Raw genomic sequence first — 20,361 nt, forward strand, 5'->3', positions numbered from 1 at the left:
ATTCAAGGAGATACAAATGGTGCCTCTGATAAAAGCACTAGCAAGAATTAGAAGAAAATTCAGAAAAAAATAACTGTGGCCTAAATCACCCTGGGAAGTCCATGTTAGCAAATAGTAGCCAGGAACAAATCCAACACACAACAACTAAAGCCCTATGCCAGACAGCATTTGAAAGAGAAAAATGAATGGATTAATTTTAAAATTCCACAGAACCACAACACAATTTCACTTGCAATTAGTTCCACCCTCTATTCAAAGTCCATTAGCAAAATGGATGCTTTGGAAAGGAGGATAAACTTCCCTTAAAGATGCACATGCCCAGAGCACAACTTGAGAAGTTTTTTTATTGTGAACCCTGAGACAGAATATCCATAAACACAAACACCTGCTTGGTAAGAATAAAAATATGCCAAAGCACAAGAAAACAATAGACAAAATCTCCAGTGCATGATAAACCACTGAGCTCTATAAGCACTGTGGAGAAGACCTTCTGGTGTTAAAAAAAATCTCACAGATGTTTGCCATCACAAACAGCTGATTGTCCTCACATGTTTCACAAAGAGTAAAACAAGAGATGCACAAGCAACAGAATGATCCTTTCCCCCAGCTGAAAACAGTAGATAATCTTTGGTGGAAAGCTTATTATTTGTGGGCATGCCAGAGGACTGCAGGTGGTTTTGGAAAGCTGGAAAACCAGTTATGTAGGATGAGAAGAGCATCCCTTCTGGATTTCTATTCACCTTTTGTTGCCGAGCAAAAACAAAAGAGTGCAGATAGATCCCACAGGATTAAGATACACACAGTTTCAAGAGCTGTTTTTCAATGCACAACCTTCACCTTCTTGTTTTCTTCAATGGACAAAGACACCCACCTCCTCTTTTTTATCAATTTCTTACAAGTTCCTTTAATATTACTCTTCTGCTACTTCATATCCTCATATACAACAGCAGGTAATTAATTATCTTTTACCACTCTGGAAGGATCAAGGTCACAAAGCTTTTTGAAGGTAGCATTTTAGTAGTCACTGGCAGTTGAAAAAATTACACTTTAGGAACCAAGATCAAGATAAAAGTCTTCATGTGTACAGTTTTAACATAGGATTGAACTATCACAGGACTACTGCATGCACTTCATGTGCCCTACTATAAAAATGGATGTAGCAGAATTAGAAAAGACAGACAGATAAAAATCTCACTGCAGGAAGAGACACTGAGTAAAGCAGGGCTCTCCAGCTTGGAGAATAAATGACAGGGAGGAGGGGAGGATGTCAGAGAAATCTGTAAAATCATGAATGGTGGGAAGAAGGCAAGGATGGAAAGGAAATCATCATTCACTGTTATTTACTGCTTCCTAAAACAGAAAAGCAAGAGGCATCTAATGAAATTATTGAAGAGCAATTTTATAACAAAAGGAAATACTTTTTCATATAATACGTAATTTGATTATGGAGCCCATGGTCACAGGATGTTGTGGATGCCAGAAATACAAATGAGAAAAAAATGATTAAACAAATTCATGTTAGAAAAGTCTATCAAGGGCAATTAAAGAAGATAACATGAATGACATACCAAGTCTAAAAGTCCTGAAACTATCAATTACTGAAAGGGAAAAAGATATAATAGTGGGAGGACCACTTTATGCTAGCTGTGTTTTTGTTTTTAGTGAAGCCATAAGTTTCTGCTACTGACCCTGTCAGAGAAGCAACCCATAAAGAACTCCATGAGCCTCAGGTCTGCTATATAGGGTCATTTGGTTATGTACAACATGGATCTGGTAACCACTGTAACTCTTGTAAAAGCTTTGCCTTCCACTTATTGTATTACATATATATTTATATGTAATATACTTACTATATTTACATTGGAAATAGTGGAACTAACAACATTATGGAAGAACTTTGATAAAAGTTACCACAGCAGCTATACTGGACCAGATTAAAAAGCTCATCTGATGTGAGAATTCTCAAACCATTATATCCAAGCTTCCTCTAAGGGATTTATATATGAATATAGATTTATATTCCTAGAAGGAAAATACACAATAAGTTTATTTTCATAAATACAAAGGTACTTTCCTACCCTGAGATACAGAATAATCTCATATGACAATAGAAACACAGGAATTATGGGACTGAATATTATTATCTTTTCACACTTGTCCCATTCCAATTTATATTAACATGCATCCAAAAGGAAGATTTTACTACTTTTATAGCAAATTATGCATCACCATTTAACAAATATAAATTTACTTAGAGGCACATAGAACAGTTGGTGTTAAATATCTGTATGAATAAGGAAAGGGGAACATAGCTGAACTACTGAGGAGCAGTTAACCAACAGCAGATCTGTCTGGTGATTAGTGCAGAGATACTGCTGGGGAGAGGTAATTAGCACTGCTTACACTACATGCTTTTACACATGACAATTACTACAGTTCAAAAAAGCTCTTCTGTCAGTCAGGGTTCACTGTCTTGCTGCCCTGATATTATTTGCATTCCAGAAAAATTCAGAAGTAGAAAGGACAGATGATAGCAACATAGTTGTAGCAATATGCTAGCCAGAAATTCAGTTTATGCACCAATAACAAATTCTCAGTGAATCCTGACACCTGAAAATAGAATCAGCCCAGATAAAACTATGGCCAGGCAAACACACAATCCTGACAGAGCATCTGTAAAACAATAAACCAAGAGTCAAAATAACCCAATCTGGTGGCCTTTACACTGATCCTTTTGCAGTAATGTTACCAGAAGAAAAAAAACAGTTTTCTTTCTCTTTTAAACTTTGACCACCACCTTACCCCTCAGCAAGTCATAAAACCACATCTCACCAAAAAAACTTTAGTGTTTTACCAAATCAGGTGATTGATTTGCTCATTACTGCAGAATTCAAGCTGCAAGGTTTATTCCTTACAAAAAGTTTATTTTTAATACACTGAAGAAACACTATTCTTGTGAACTCACACTTGTTTTCAGCATTTTTGACAGAAATTTTTATGACTTTAGAACTTTTAAACTTGTGATATCTGGAACTTTAAAACTCCCTAACTCTTGGAATCAATGGGAAAATTGCAGCTTGTCCACTTACAAAAAAACCCAAATCAACAAATATTCAAAAAACCTCTCATTACAACCCACAGAATCATCTAAGTTTCCCTCTCAAAAAAAGGTAAAAGCTGAAAAAACAAAATTAAAATGAAAGCATAACCCTAAAAATATCAACAACAACCTGAAATTTGTTCTTGCTTTTGAATACACATTGTTTTTAAACTCCCATTTGGGGACAAGGTGTATTAGTTCCAAGAAGAATTTATGTTTGTTTTCCTTTTGTTTTTATTTGGTTTACTGGCATAGATTGAAGAAGTTATTAATCTTTACTTTAGCCTTTATAAATGCATCACATCTATAAGTATTCCTGTGCAATGAAAATGAGGATGCAAAATTAAATGTATTACTAATAAAGGAGCAACATGTGAAAATTCCCTCCCCTCCCTTCTACTTCCAACACTGGATCTGTCCATTTGTCCTGTCTGCAGATGGGGTGGTTTGCAGAGGAAAACAAAAGATGTCTCTATGCAAATACTAGATTTATTCCTCCACCCACAAGAAAGCTTCAGTTGTACACTTGAATACTTAAAATGCAACCAGTAATTATTATTACAATATTTTTAAGTGTGGTCTGCAGGGAGCACAACTTTTAAATCAGTACATTTTGCCTGTCTTTTTATTTAAATACTGTCCAACAGTTTTGCACTGATGTCAACAAAATTTGGAAGTAGTGAACCTCAAACATAACATCTCCACTTACTTCTGGCAGAGAGCAAATCCACCCTTCTGCATCATTCCTGGAAAACCACAACTAAGTAGAGTCACTACTCAGTTGATTTTATCTTGGAACAGCTGAAGCTGGTCCCAGGTTAACAACAGGCTCCCTCAAGCCAGAGAGACCCGTCCACCAAAAAAGGTGATTTCCTCTGGAAGTGTTGAGCACACTGGACCATGCCCCGCTATTTCCTGGACCAGCTTTTTGATACTTAAAGTAGATGTGACCAGAAGCCACTGGGAGGAACAGAGAATGGGGAAACTTCCACTGTCACCCTATTTCTCAGGCAGCTTCTTTTAAGGTGCTGTATTTTCCCTGTGAAATAATTGAAGGATTAGAAAATCTTAGGAAATAGGAGCTTGGTATATTCAAAGTACCAAAATCTGGAGTATAGTTCTGAAAGAGAGAATTCACCTGTGACATGAAATCAAGAGAACTATAGAAGACAAATCTTCTGTTAATGATCATACATTCATTTTGATGTTGCATGAAAGTCTTATTTCCTGTACTAAACCTGAATACACATAGGCAATATAATTTTACAAAGCTTAACACACCCATTTTAGCAGGAAAAAAACAATTCTGTAAGAAAAATGAAATAAACTTCCTCTTCCATGCCAGTGGAAGCTTAGCCCTGAAATCCCTGTTGTTCTGATGTCATCTTCCTACTTTTCAGATATCTTTGTTACAAGAAGCATTGGTTATGTTTCAGCACAATTAACCAAAGGGAATTAAGCAGTCAGGAGACTACAAAGTTTCTTAGTTGATCCACTGACAGCTTCCATGGGTAAGAAAGGGAAACTCATTATTTTACTTTAGTTAAGCACAAAACAAAAATAAGGTAATTTAACACCAAATGTTATCTTGAAATTCTGCTAGAGCTGGAGTGTGACAAACAATGCTAGCTTACCCACAAAAGAAAAAAGTGAACTAAATTGCAGATGATTTTACAAAAGCCAAACCAAACTATTTCTTATTATTAATTTGTTTCTGTAAGGAGCAAATACAGTTGTGCTGTTTAATTACAGTTCCCCTGTAATGAAGAGAAAAGGTTGTGTAAAGGTTTTGTGTGAGTCAGCTTTCTAATAAGACATCCTTTTTCTACCTCAACAAATTGATTTATTTAGAACTGTCAAGAAGGACAAAAAAAAATGCAATATATTAGTCAACATTCTTTGACAGCTCCCAATTCAATACTGGTTATAATCTGTGTCATCTTTTTAACCCCCAAACCCACACTCAGTATTGCAAAAGTTCCTTTACCTTGAACTTTAGGGAATGACTAGAGGTACCCCTATTACACTGTTTAGAGGTATTTTTTCCTTCCCTTTGACCACAGGAAAAATACAGGGGAAGAATTTGTCATGTGTAAAGGAGAAATCAGAAGTCTGATTTTTAATGTATTTTAAATTTATGTAAAGATCTTCAAGGATCTCTATGGATCACAAGTGTAAAACATCACTTGTCAATTCACTACTGAAATAATGAGCACTCAGGAAGACACTGCTGCAACCTAAACTGTCAGATACCAGCTGATCTTCCACTGAGCAGAATTTTTAATAACAGACAAAATAATTGCATTCAGCACCCAGGCCTAAGTGACACTGTTGACCAGTGCTATGAAAAAGTAAAATAGAATTGTTACTTACAGTTACTAGATGCTCCTGTATAGTTCAACATGTACTGATCTGTTACCAGCATCCTTTAAGTTTGCTATATACATGTCCCAACAGCTTCACATTCTCCTTCTGTGTAGTAGCTCCAACTCAAATATAAGAAAATACACTGCTGTGTTTAAACAGACACTCACTTAATTAGTCGAATGGTGCTTTGGATGGGAGGGAAGAGAAGCCACCCCCATTCAACTGCCAGTAAATGTAACAGAGGAAACATACCATGTTGATCATATAAATGACTGCATTTTCTAATAAGCCAAGAAAAAATAAGAGAGATAGCTATACATGGATTTCAGCAGTGCATGCATATACTGCATCCTCCACTGAATTCATTCCAGCTTGCAAGACATTGATGAATTTTCTGACTGACTCTACTTAGGAGACAAGCTTTTGAAACAGTACTTTCAGCCCACAAGCTTTTAGATGACAATCAAATCAAGATTTAATCAGTTCAACTTTGAACCAGAACAGCCCCTCATCCTGCAGATCAGCCCCCGGAAATATATTCATGTTGATTTTTTTCTCTCCAGCTGCCTGTATAAACATGAAAAGTTTAAAAAATGTAAAGCAAAGATCCTCTCTTCGAAGACAAAATTCTTCCTAAGGCTGTAAACCTCCAACTTCCTGAAGGTGCATTGCAGGAATGGTAGAAACTGATTTAGTGAAAGGCTTCTATTAGTGAGAGCGCTGTTCTCATTGCAAAGTCCCTCCCCTTGCTATAATCAATAATTTAAGCAAAGCCAAGAATCATGTCAGGCAAAATGACCAGGATAACTTGACTGTCTCTTTCTTACAGAGTACAAGTAAAATTAAATTAAGGTCTGAATGGGAATGTATTCTAATATAAAAATTAATTTGGCCAATTTGAGTTGTGCCTTTGGCTTTCATGTTGAGTAGGGGAGGAGGGATGGGGTCCTTTGTTCCTTACTAAAAACTTCTGAGGTTCAGAGAAGGGCCCAAAATCCACTTCCAAGAAGTAAAAGCCATAACCTTTGATTTAGAGTATTTTTTCAGTTATGTGCAAAGAATGTGTTCTACAAAGTTAAAGCTCTGACTTGTGGATCATGACAGTGCTACTCCTCTCTCAGTGCCCTGCAATGTCGGAGTTAACAACTGATGCAGGGTTTAAAATTTAAATTGACCTCTGCAGAATCTCAATTCAAAACAATTAAAAACACAAAAAATGCATTTAGTTACATTGTGTTATTGTTTAGGATGAAATAGTTTTATTAAGAACAGTTTCATTGAAGAATTCTGAGAATGATTTTCAAGCTAAAGCCTTGAAGTAGTCTTAATACGTAATAAATCAGTCCAGTGTATCAAATTATATACATATAAAATAATCAACATAATGAATAGCAGTTAAAAACCAATCCCTATAACACACCCCTATTGGTTAAAAACCAATCCCTATAACACACATTAATACAAAAATGGATTAAAATGCCTCAGAGACATTATAAGCAGGAAGCAAAAATATATGTTTTATATTTGGAGTTGTCATGTTCCTCTCTCCCCAACGATTTCTGATCACCAAAGTACCATGGATGAATCTACTTTGCAAGCCAAAGGACACTCACTGCTGGGGTTTACAAAACCAGATCCAGATACTGCAAGGAACCCATTTAATGTCATTATCTTGAGCTCTGTGGCATCCAGACATTGGACATTTAGGGCCTAATCCTGAGTACCCAGGGGCTCTCAGAATGAAGCAATCGAGTCTTAACAGCAAATACATATGCTTTCATGGGGTTGCTTAAAAAGGCTTCATGTCCCTTCAGGCAGGGACCAGACACCCACTCTCAAGGGAGGACTGAGTTCAGAGCAAGGTCTCTGCAGCATGCCAGGTCACATCACACAACACCTCTTCTGGCCCACGGAGATGCTCAGTGCTGCTCTGAATCTACCCACCTTCTCCTGATGCAACAGCAACAAACCCAAGGCTGCCTGCAGCACCATCTATCCCATGTCTTGGTGGCACATGCTATAGCTTTCTGTATATTCAGAGATTTCTATATGTGCAATACCGTAACTTTGAACAGCACCGTAGTGACTCAAGGGACCCACAACCCCACTTCAGCCAATCCCATGTTGCTAATTAAAGCTGAATTCAACTTCAATCATCTAACTCTTGATTTATGTGAGAATTCAGCATACAAGGAACTAGTGCACTGGGAGACTGGGATCCAATAATTCGGGGAGATTATAAGAAATGCCTCCAGATACAAACATATCAAGTCAGGAACTTTAGGAGGATTTAAGTCTGTGTCCCTCTCTGTACAGACATCTCCTTCCACAGGGGCTTGAACCAGGATCTGACTTTCTCTTGGCAGTACTTCCCAAGGACTGCCAAGAACTTGGGAAATGGGGGAAGAGCTCCCCATTTTTGTGTTCTTCAAGTTTTCAGAAATTCCGTGAAATAACACCCCAGCACAGGCAAAATCCCCAATACTCATTTCTGCTGTCAAACTTAGTCCATGTGATCTACTGTCATGGCCTTTGTGCTAGTCTTGCTTGCCTAACCTACTGTCTACAAACACCCCTGCTTGCTTCCAGCTCTCCTGCAGTTGGTGCCATGTCCTTATTTATCTCCACAGCTGCATATTATTCACTTTCCTTTTGCTTCCCCCCCTGATGCATCCCTCCTCCAGGTCATGTTCCCATCTTCCATCCTCTCCTCCCCAGTTCACAACCCACATGTTCCCCATCAGCTTTCTCCTCTGAGAGCAGCAGGGAGAGCAGCTCAGCACTGCTGGGCCTGACACTGGGATCACAGCAGGTGCTCACAGAACAACCACAGGGGCCAGGCTTTGCATTTCCCCTCTGCAGAGTGCAAAGAGGCAGGAGTATCTTCTGAGCAGGGAACCCCAAACTGTGCTGGCCATGCTCAACTTGTACACCTGGTGAGTCACTGCTACCCCAGCAACTGCAAGGTCCTCAGAGAGCTCAAGGGCCACTGCAAACACTAGAGACTCATTCTGCTGAGTGGTAATACCATTCCTCTACCACACCTCCTGCAGCTGACATACAGGAGCCTAGAAGATAACAAACAAGCACCCAAACAGGCTCTAAAGAGCTTCAGAGCACACGGACTCCACCTAGAAGAATATAACCTTGTTCTCAGCTTGCCTTAACGAACTGAGGCCTGCACATAAAGCCTCCTCCCAAAGGTAATACTGTTTCTTCCTTCCCTTCCCCAGAGATATCTATACCCATTTCAAAGCATCAATCAGGTGGATTGAAGTTTGGCCTGACTTCTGTGCAGCATTCAGAAGTGCTGAGGCAGAGGTTTACTGGATCGATTTTGGCCATCATTTTTTATTACTTGAACAGCTTTATGAACTGGAAAGTTTTTTTTAAGGAGAAGTGGTTAGTCTGGTATCAGCTTATTGTGGCTTTTCTTCTGTGCAATTTCCTGCATTATCATCCCTCTGAAATCAGAAACCTGACTTTTCCCCATTACCTTCTCTGTTTTCTCTTCTGTGATTTGTTTTTCCCTTCCTCTTTGCTTGGTCCTGTGTCTGACAATCATAGGCATAGAAGAGCTTTTCCAGCAAGATGCCTTTAACCTGAGAGAGGACATGCAGCATCCAGAACTACACACTTCTATCCCTAAACTACAGAAGCCTGGAAAGTTTCCAAAAATAGTTTGTCAAGTTAAGTACCTGACATAATGAAGTTATTCACCACTTCTGAAACTTGAGTCTGCCCTACAGATGCTCAGAAGAGTTTTCCACTTTGCTACAGCCCACAAAAAGCATGTCCTAATATCTCTTAACATTACACACTCATGTAAAGTGCATTGTGGTGTTAAGGGAAATGTGCAGTGCTCTGGAAATCTTGTGAACCACTCAGGCAGTAGCATGAGGCTGGCATTTACTTCTCTGTGCTGTCTTGGCACCACCTCCACTCCCCATTGCCACCTTTTGCTTTCCCATGCAGGTATTCCACGTGTTCCAGGCACAGGCCCTGCAGGCATTTGTTTATCCCACAACTACACATTTTACTGAATATAAAAATATTCATTTTTAACACTCTCAAAATCATAGTACTGCACTTATACAAAGCAGGACTATGACATTTTCTGGATCAGGAATTATGTGCTTTACTAAGGTAGCATGGGAATTGTCCCTGAAAAAACAAATACCAAACAAGAAATGAAATATCAAGGGCAAAACCACCCAGTTATGAGACTCCATCAAGTGGCCAGAAGTTCAGCTGGAGTAAGGTCAAAATACATGAAGCAGTGCCAGTTAGGACTGAGATACATCTGACCCTGCCTGTAGCCAAAGGACAGAGCTAGCCAAAGAAATGCTTTAGTAGCCAGAGCACAGCCACCACAGGGCAGCTGTCTTCAAACTCAATCTCCCCCAGCCCCAGAGCATCCAGGGAGAGAAGTCACACTAGGAGAGAGCTGTTTTTACAGAGAATATGACAAACCATCCCAGACCCTTTTGGTACAATACATGAGAGATCAAACAGGGAGCCGTTTTTAAAACAAAGACAGACACAGTAAATGAACAAATTTCATTTCTGCACTACAGGGCAGGTGTTTCAAACTCTATTCAGCTGGTTAATTAATCTGTGAGTGTTACCTAATGTGCATCCTGCTCAGCCTGTAATTGTGTCTCCAAATGCAAGTCCTAGCTCTTGCCCCTTCTCTGCTGCCTGTCTTGGACACCACCAGACATCTCAAGGGACACCAGGTGGGCAGCTGAACCAAGCTGACTCTAGGGAGGAAATTGAATGGCTCTGATGAACTGAAAAATCATTACCTTTTTAGCAAACAGTTAAATATGAAACTGTTGAAATTGTAACTGTGACACATTCTGGAAAACTTCTTCCGTAGACCCAAATTTTGGTAATTGCAAACAGAGTTTGGAAGAGGATATTAATCACTGCTATATAAAACATCTATTCTCCCACTCCTGAATTTAAGCATATTAATTCACTTTTACATACCCATTTTTGTTATCTATCTCAAATCAAAAGGCTGCTGATTATTACTCTTAATTGTGGATTTTAGCTGCTGATTGCCACTCTTAATCATGGAATTTGAAGTCAGAGCGCTCAGACATCCAAGATAAGGATTTAGGTAGCTCCACTGAGAATCACAGAATAAAACCAACCCGACTGCCTAAACACAGCAAGCAGCCTCCCTGATAGTGGCAATGTGTACTTGAGAGGATCATCTTTCAAGCTCAATTTATTTTATAGCCTTCTACCAGTAGACCCTAAAACTGTGAACATTGTATAACCACGTCTGCCCTTGAAGTTTTATTTCTTTTAAACTGACCCTAGAATCTTCTTATAGAGATGGCTAAATAAGAAACAAACATGCAGTTAGTAACTTCACATGCAGAATGTGAGGAATAGCTACACATACACTGGGGATATAGAGCAATAGTCACCTTTCTTATTCATAAGCAGTCAGCAAACAGTCAAGCCTGAGACTATAAAACATGCACTATTCTCAAGACATAGTTATCACTAACATGCAAGATTAAAACATATAACAGCCCAATATTAAAAGTTGCCAGCCTTTAGGAGATGCACAGCAGGTGTGAAGCAGAGACTCTTATTCCCAAAAATCCAAAAATTGGGTGTTTACTTCGAACCCTACAACTGTATAGGTGGTTCTCTGTCTAGTTTTATAGGACTTGTGTTAATCCACAATGTAACTGAATGTATTTTTAGTACATAAATCCTTTTCCCTACTCAGGAACACAGAAAACATGTTCTGAGCAAGTAACAGACCTATTGTCTGTATCAGATAGGTACTGCAAAGGAAGAATCGTGCTTTTAGGAGGACATAATTTAATTTTAATTTGGTCAAAGATGCCAGTAAAATGAGAGGCAGAACTGACCACTGCTCTAAGTCTTTCTGACAAGCTCATGATTTCCTGTAATTTTTATTGTATTAGGAGGGCTATTCTCCCCAGCCATGCTGTTCTTTCAGAGCACTGGGCTCTCTTTGCAAGAGCTGCACTTCTGATCCTCAAGGGCCACTCTCCCCACTGCCCTTTCTGCATGGGATGGATCTGGTTTACCTGGAACCAGCTGTTAAACTGCCCTCTGCTCTCTGCTCAAGAGACCAGCAGCAGACAGGCACTGGTATGTTGCAGTAGCACACAGCAGCAGTGCTCCTGAAAAAGGACACTTGTGGTTTTAATATCTCTTTGATTTCAACTAGGGAGAAACAAGGTACCATGGACCCCAAGGCTGAGACCAGGGAGCCAGAGGAGGTTGCTGCCCTGCACATCCTCCCACAACCCCAAAGAGGGCAGAAGGGCAGCTGGCAAGAAACATCTGTGGCTCTCTAGCACCACGTGTCCAACTTCTCAGGGACTTTCCTAATTATGGGGCTATTCCTGGCTCTAGAAGGAGGGGGGTTTATTTAAATTAAAAGTGAAAGCAAAAGCAAATTCCAATTTTCTTGTTGGTTTGGAGACAAAGAGAATTCTTTTTATTTTCTGAAGAACTCCCATTTCTAATTAATTAGAGATTATTACACAGAGCACTGCACTTTACTATGGCAGAATGACTTTCCACTGAAATTGTTTTTCAGGTGATACAAAGATTAAGAAATGTGCCTGCCTTCTAGGGAGTTTCTTAACAAAAAACAAACAAAAACAAGCCACAAGCAGAAAACATCACCCTCATTCTCTCCTAGGTTTGAGGTCTGGGGCATGTGCTTTGCTGCTGCTTGCACCACATAGATTCATACAATGAATACATACAAATTTATCCAGGTGAAACTGATGAATACACAGAGAGGGAGAGAAGGAATACACAGATGGTATGTACATAAGATGTGTTTCCTCTGAAAGCCAAACTAAGGAAAGTCTCTTGAGGAAGCACTCTCCATGATGTGAACCCAGTTCTGGTCCATTTGCAGGATTAAAAGCACCTGGAGCTGGTGTGTGGTTATTCATAAGCCTCTCCAAATGACAGAGGATTCAGCTGGATAGACACAGCAGCTCCCAGGGGAGAGGCAGTGCCTGAGGCCAAGGGAGGCAGGTCTCCTTGTCTGGGGGACTGCCTGCAGTGCTGGGTGTCAATCAGCTCTGGTGGAAAGTCACTGCCTGTCTCTAGGAAGGCTGCCTGAAAACCCATTAGGGCTTGGCATGTGCTAAGAGCTCGATGACATCCCACTGCTTTGCTGACTACAGGTTTTTTCTGCTTCTAAAATCCCCATAGACTATTTTTTTTTAAGTACTAAATCTCAGAAAGAAGGTTAGATAGCTGAAAGCACTAATAAAATTATGTGAAAGTTGAGGTCTATGTAGATGCACATACAGCTAATTTCCCTGGAGAAGAAAGAAGAGTTTGTTCCAACCACATTTCTTATACTGTACTGTGCTTGTGGTGTTCAGTGCCCAATATTAATGGATTCTATCATATCTGTTTATCAACATTAACACTTGTTTAAATAAATGAGGTTTTTTGTATCTTTAAATTGAGTTGTATTTATTTTTTACCTCATCACTCAGAGAGAAGGTCAAGGCTCTTGAAAACACCTTTTTATTACACCATACATAGAAGTATCCTGCCCTAAGGAGACTTCAGGAGGATTTTATCTAAACAATTATGCATTCTGAGAGCAAGCAATTAAGAATAAAGTTTTCAGGGTTTTTGAATTACACAACTTTACACAACTCCAAAAGAAAACATGAAAACAAAACAACAAAAATGCCTCACAAAACAACATTCAGATTTCCAGGATTTAAATATGAAATATTGTTAAGAGTGGGAAAAGCAAGACAAAACAATTCAGAAGGCTTAAAAGAAGCATATTGTTATTTCCAACAGTGCCTTCTCAAGAAAGCCATATTTCTATCATATTTCTGCATAAACTGAAATGCTAAACACAATCTCTGCACTGAACATTATTAATTCCCCAGGTATCTGCTGGACTACATTCTTTTATGGATTAACTGCTCTCAGTACTGCAGGATTTCTTCAATTCCCACAAGTCATATGACTAAAACTACTGCATATTTTTTCCCCCTAGAGAAATGTCTTTCTTTCTTTGGGCCCTAACATCTACTATTGGAGCATAAATGCAAGGCCTCGGGAGCACAGAGCTGTGAAGACCCCACATGATGCTCTCCTCCTACCCCAGATGCAGTGGCAGTGAAGAGCCCTGTCCATGCCCAAAAGCACAGACCTCCAGGACAGACACCACCAGGCTCACTGCACAGCTCCTCAGCTGGGAGGGTTTCTCTTTACCCATGTTGGCACATAGGGAGGGAACATCATCAAATGACTGGGGTGTAACGGGCACACTTACAAAGCTGTGCATTACAAAAGTAAAAATTTTCACTGAGCCTAAAAATCATCGTTCAAAAAAGCTTTTTTGTTGTGTGTAGGTAGCTATCAGTAGTTCAGCATCTCCTGATAACCATGTTCTTCTCACAACATGCACCCACTGATTATTGAAGAGCAATAATTTATAAAGTAGCAAGAGGTACAGTCAGCATATTTCTAGGACCCTGTATAGGCCATCTGCTGGTGCCTTTCTTAAAGCTGCTACAATCAACCAGGAAGCTTCCAAGCATTCCCTAGCAGACAAGAAGCTGTGTGCAAGGCCAGTGCTTGCATTTTGATACAATCCACTTCCCCAGTGAAAGTGCTAAACCACCTCTTTCCTTCCTGGCACCAGGTGAGGAAAGCTGAGCAATGCCTTTCTAAAACAAGGCTGTGAGGAGCCTTTGCTCTGTACCTGTTTCGTCAGGCGAGCTCGGCGAGGCGCTGTCCTGGGACAGGGTAGTCCAGCTGGAGTCCTCATCACTTGGGGCCAGGTTTTGAATCCTGTGGAGGGCACAGTCTGTTTTGGCCCCAGTTTTTGGGTGATCCTTCTTTGTCTCAGGGCTTGATGACACTGTGGCAACCTGGCCATCCTCTGGGCTCGGCACCTTGTTCTGTTTCTGGGGCAAGATTTCCCCATTGACAATAACAGTAGAAGCCCGGCTGTTGCTTTGTGCAGACTTATCTTCCATGCCAACAAAACCCTGCTCTAGATCTCGAGCTGATGTCTCTAGATCTGCATAGTAATTCAGGAAGCTCTTGGTCCTTCTTGGCTGCGAGGGCAATATTTCACAGCCAGAGGAATCCTGCGGGATCGGCTCATTGCTTTCAAACTTCTCAGAAGTTACATTTATGCCTGCAGTGGTACCGAGGTTTTTGTTGGGATCCTGCTGTCCCTGCTCGGCAGCTTTCCTGAGCTGGTTCTCTCCATTCTTCACCAGCTTTATATTGGCAGAGCCGTTCCCCAGAAGGGGCTGAACTGCTGGATCAGAAAGCCCCATGGCTGTCTGAATGTTAGTCAGAGCGTACTTTTTCCTGCATTTGGGAGGGGTGCTGTTCTTGGTCTCCGTGTGCCTGATCTCTGCATTGAGGAGCTCGTTGTGGGAGGAGCGCAGGTTCAGGGTGTTGGGCGGGGTGGCGGGGCCGTTGCGGTTCACGGCGTCCGTGGTGCTGCCGCTCGCCATAAACACCGCCAGGGCATCCACGCCGGAATCGACTGCAAAGCAAAGGGAACACTGGTGAGACACATTCATTGCATACATTCCTCTGCTAGGGCTTCTGGTAAAGGCATGTAGCACTTTAGGGAGGAAAATTACCACAACCTAAGTGGGTAAGAGAAGAGACAAAAGCTTATCTTATTAAATAAGGAAGAACAGAGGCAGAAAAAAAATACAGAGAGATTATCAGGACCACAAAGATGAGAAAAAGCAGAAAGCTTGACCCTATACAAGAAAATTTTATGGCAGGTTTTTCATTTCTGAATCTGTTGCAGGCAGGCTGTGGGACAGCAGGGGTGCCCTTTGCAAATGCCTGGGACTCTCACTATCTTACCATGACCCTTTCAGTATTTCACCTCTGTCTCAGATGAAGAGAGAAATAAGTCCTCAAGTGCTCAGCACCAGGAAGCAGAAATTTGAACTATTTCTAAGTAGACTGCAGACAGATGCTGCTTCTTTTTCATCTTTGGGTAGTGCTGTTACTGCTAAACCTGACTGGCTGGTCAGCTGTTGACTCCTAACACTTGCATTTTCTTTGTCTTTCTTTCTTTCCCCTCCCTCCCCTGCCACCTTCCTTTTTTATTTTTTTTAGAGAAGGGAAGTAGAGGGTCAGGGAAAACAAGTAGAAGATCACAAAGGTGTATTTGATTTTCGGAGGCAGGGAAAAAATCCCTTGACAAAATACCCTGCTGGAATTCAACCAACTTCAAACAAAGGGCTTGCTCCAGAGATGGTTTACTATTTCTGTAGCTCACAAAGTTCAAGCTTAAGGATAAAATATACATCCTAGGGCAGAGTAAACATACTACACTGTTAAGTTCTTTTGTCTGCTTTTAAACAAGTTTCTGATTTTTCTAAGCCATGGGCATAGCTCATATTTTGAAAAAATATTAAGTTGATTGAGGGAACAGATTTTTAGATTATTAAAAATTATTGAAATATAGCTCTTTAAAAAAACTCATTTAAAAAACCCTGTAATTTGTTCCTGTACTGTCTATTTATGGCTTCCACTAATCTGCACACAATACTCCATGAACACCTCAATTTACTAACAGTCACTGTTGTTTTATACCTGGCAACTAAATTAGAGGCCAATTAATAAATCACTCCCATCTGCCACAACATGAAACACCCTTTCGGTTGTTCCTAATTCTCAGTTATCATTGACTGCTTATATTGCACATAAAAAGGTATCAGGGGCTTATCCAGGAATGAAAAGCTGTAATTTGAGCTAGCCGATGACAGATCATTCCAGCTGAGTGTGCTGCATCTTTGTACATTTGATACATGACAGAACTGACTGCTGTACAGATTTACAAGAGTTTAACAAGAGTTTTACAAGAGTTATATATGGGTTTTAAAAGAATATATAATACATAAACAGAGTGAAAAGGAGCACTTCACACTGATACCTAAATGCAGGCACAGTTGCCAGTGCTCCCTCCTCTTTGAAGTGCTGTCAAAGCTGCTCACTTGCAAACATGACTCTGGTTCATTTGAAACCAAGCAGATCAAGTAACAATACCCTTTTTTCCCTGAATCACCCACCCAGATGTTGAAGAACAATTTCTAAAACTTGTTAGAAACAGAATTTAAACTAAATTTTACAATTGGTCACGTCTGCCAATTTCTCAATCCCTGGTCAGTCAGTCTAAACCAACTGCAAGTTCTTTAGAAGATGGATCACCCCATGGACATGCTGTGCCATCATCTTTGGTATTGGCTAACAAACATCCTGGAAAAAACTTTAGCCACGAGAGACTTTAAAACACAACTATTACAAAATTTAAAGGAACTTTATAAATTACTTCTCAGATAAACACATCATATGCACACACAGAGCTTCCTGAATCTTGTTCAAAACCAATCAGGTCTAATGTAAGCAAGGTTGCATCTGATCAGATGTTACCAAAATGTTTTACATGAAACAGCTTCTACATACCAAATGGCTGCTTTGTACTCTCTTTCTGAATCACTCAAAATCTGACAACATGAAAGTCACATAAAAAAGTAAAGTAATAGGGCAGGATAATTTCCCCTCCACACTACCTGACCTTTAGAATTTGTGCAATTGCATGGTATCTAGGGATTTCACTAGATTACATTTTACTTCATGCTTCAGCAAACTATGTTTTTCACCCATAAATACAATTACCACAATATAGAACAAGACAGAAATTTATTCTCCTTTATTACAAAGGAGCTACTTCATGCAATGTTTGCCACTATTTTTGTCACTGAACAAATTTCTTAAAAAATAATCTTCCTAGATAAAGCTTAAGTATTTGCCTGCCAGCTTATCTTTAGCTTGTCCCCTGCTGTCATTGTTTCATTGCTCGGAAATATTGTTAAGAATAAGACCTTGGCAACATTGCAACACAATGTATTACATTTTACTAATCTGCTTGATAAAGGTTCTCCATGGATTTGATGAACATTGGCACATTGCTCAATGCCTGAGCCAAGGAGTCTTTGTGGCTCACACAGTGTTTGTGACTTGGCTGTCAAGTTGGGCTGGTATATGTCCACGAGCAAAAAAATGTCAAAACAAACCTTTCACTAGATACCATCTCCCCTCCCTCCTGACCCCATCTCAGGTGATCCACTGATCAAACCATCATGACAAAATGATCAATGAACAGGCAGGCAGCAGCACAAGGAGTGCACAGAGTGACCCAGCTGCTCTCTTGGGGACCACAAGCCTGCTCATTGGCCGTCACCCTGCGCTCCCAGCCACGCCCTGGGATGCACACGGCCAGCTTCCCTCTGCTCTTGGAAGCAGACAGATGTGAGAAAAGGGAGGAAAATAAAAAGAAGGAAAAAAGAGAAGAAGAAATACAGATGGACAGATCTTCCATCTCAAGGGTAGAAGTTGCTATGAGACTAGGACTAACTAAAGCACCAGAAAAATTGGAATGCAAGGAAATGCCTAAGAGCACTGAGGAAAGCTTGCATAGTAGAACAGTGTAAGGAAGAAGAGCAACAGCCCATCCCTCCTCCTTTATACATGACACAATGATGCTTGAAACACATCACTTTTCCCAGAGGAAGCACATGCCAGCTTTCTAATTAAAAACTTCAATAAAATGCAGGAACCCTAGATTCCTGCATCCAGAGCTGCCACAGGATGACTCCATCCCCCTCTCAGACAGCTCCTTGTGCTGCCTGGCCACTGGCAAGGACCATGCTACTGGCACAGGGCACCTTATTTTTCAATTTCTCTACCTTCTGCTGAAAAGCAAACACAATGGACAACTAGACCAGGAATCACTGAGTTGATACATGTATCTCAGTTTAAGTGGGGGAATACTGCTAAGTTGTGAGTAAAAGTAGGGTATTACACAAAAAAATATTCTACTCTGATGAAAAGCTAACAACAATTAGAACAGCATCATTACTGGGAATAATAACATGGTTAAATTGTTGGTTCTTCAGGACAGTACTTAACTTGGTAGAAGATCTGTCATAACAATTCATTAAGGGGTTTCAACTTGCTTACTTTTTAAAAGAACTCCCAGCCTCAATTGTAGACTTCTAACATTCTTACAGATCTAGATGAAAATACTTTTACCATTCTCATAGATATAGATTAAAATACTTTTACTACTATAATGTTTTTAACACAGAGTAGTGCCAACTCTCTAAGGATCACAATAATACAAATAATGCTATTACTTGAATGGCTTTTATCAATGTTTTTCAATCTTGTCATGTAACTTTCAGAGCTAGAAGAAAGAGACAGAAAATGTCATTGCAACCAAAGAATAGCGCATGACCAATTTGTCTTTGCCATCTAATTACTTTTTTGCATCCTATTGTCTATGGGAAGTTTTAAAAAAGCTCAATAGAGAGTTTCTTCAAAAAGGCACAGTTAAAAAGAATGAAGTGCTTTCTCTTTTTCATGTGTAAGTGCAAAATGAAAGTGAAATATGGACCTGGAAAGAAGAAGAAAAATAAGAGGAAGACTTCACATATTTGCATAGCAGAATCTTTTAAAGGGCATCTGACCTGGAAGTACTTCTGACATGGCTCGCGTGACGTCAGCAATGCATCAGGAAATAGATTATAATTTGAAATCTGAAAAAAGGGACCATTTAAGAATTAAAACCAAAGGAAAACACAAAAGAAAAATACCACATTTTAGAAGCTCCTGAGAGATGTTAAGCATTCTAAATAAAGCTCACAGCATAACAGTGAGGATTTTCTGAGTTTTTAATGATATTTGACAGCCAATAAAGTATGGGAGAGGCTCATCTGCAGCAACACGAACATGTAATTAAAAATAAGTATTATATTTTTGTTAATGTACAACTTCACTAGGGCACAAATTCAAAAATATTCTCCAGTTTTAGTCAACATACTGTAGCAAAAACTTAAATAATACGAGGTTTTCCCAATTACCCGATTACAGCTTACTCAGGAAACCACAGCAGCATTGGTAAAAGAAAACACAGCAGTAAGGCAGGTTCACAAGAAAATTTGCAGAATGAGATCTAGCATATAAAACTAAGAAGCACAGGGTTGATCTCACAGGGGGAATCATAAAAAGAAAATTAGGCAGTAAATTCTACTATTGGACCCTTTCCTGGCCATCTTCTCATATATAAACCATTTTGCCCTAAAGTATCTGGTTTGGATATGAATACAAACATAGTGAGAGACAAGGTACTTATAAAAATTTTTGCCACTGCATCTAGGAAACATAGGAAAAAAACAATACAAATCTTTCCAAAAAGCAGATTTCCCTTCTGCAAGGATATCTCTTGAGTACAAAATATTTAATGACAGCTTCATGCCAGGGGCCTACAGCCATAGGTCTTACACACTTGGGCTTTAGTTTAAGTCTAAGCAGCTGTAGAGAACACCTTCATTCTACAATGATGGCAGCCCAACACCAGCTAACTCCCTTCACTTCAAAGGGTGAATTCCAATGCTAAAACATTCATTCTAAAACTATGACCAGCTAAATGGTAATAGTTAAACAGATGTCAGCCAAAAGCATCCTAATAAAGTCCAGATTTACATTATTAGCTAAAATGAGAATTGAGACTAGGAGCTTTCTTAGTATCAAATGTCATCTGATTCTTCTTACCTATATATCAACACAAATTCCAGTCAACACCTAACACTTTCAGAATGGAAAAGGAAAGAAAATATTCAAATGAAGTGCTGTGGTAGATCAGAGACTACAGCCAATGATTTTCTTCTTGCTGCTCCCTCTGGCAGTGCCATCTTAGCTGGACTGAGCTTGGAAGCTGGAAAGAGAAAGCTCAGCAAAGCCAAAAAAGCGAATTATGATGGTGGGCAGAGCAGCTTGGGGAATGCAAGAGCAGG

At 39.8% G+C, this 20,361-nt stretch overlaps 1 protein-coding gene across 13 annotated transcripts in view; it reads right to left on the reverse strand.

Moving 5' to 3' along the window:
• Positions 1–20,361, reverse strand: part of APBB2 (amyloid beta precursor protein binding family B member 2) — a 107,015-nt gene that overhangs the window by 70,894 nt on the left and 15,760 nt on the right. For 7 of the 13 annotated variants that reach the window (XM_031055408.1, XM_031055403.1, XM_031055383.1 and 4 more), the window contains exons 3-4: positions 19,036–19,104; positions 14,226–15,026 (exon numbers count right to left, since the gene is read on the reverse strand). In XM_031055408.1, the coding sequence (XP_030911268.1) occupies positions 14,226–15,026; positions 19,036–19,054 (820 nt within the window). In that variant the 5' untranslated portion in view covers positions 19,055–19,104. The remainder of the gene's footprint in view (positions 1–14,225; positions 15,027–19,035; positions 19,105–20,361) is intronic. The other 6 variants (XM_031055347.1, XM_031055392.1, XM_031055360.1 and 3 more) reach the window with 2 other exon arrangements.

The sequence above is a fragment of the Geospiza fortis genome, unplaced genomic scaffold (genome assembly GCF_000277835.1).
Source record: "Geospiza fortis unplaced genomic scaffold, GeoFor_1.0 scaffold40, whole genome shotgun sequence".
Classification (NCBI taxonomy): Eukaryota; Metazoa; Chordata; class Aves; order Passeriformes; family Thraupidae; genus Geospiza; species Geospiza fortis.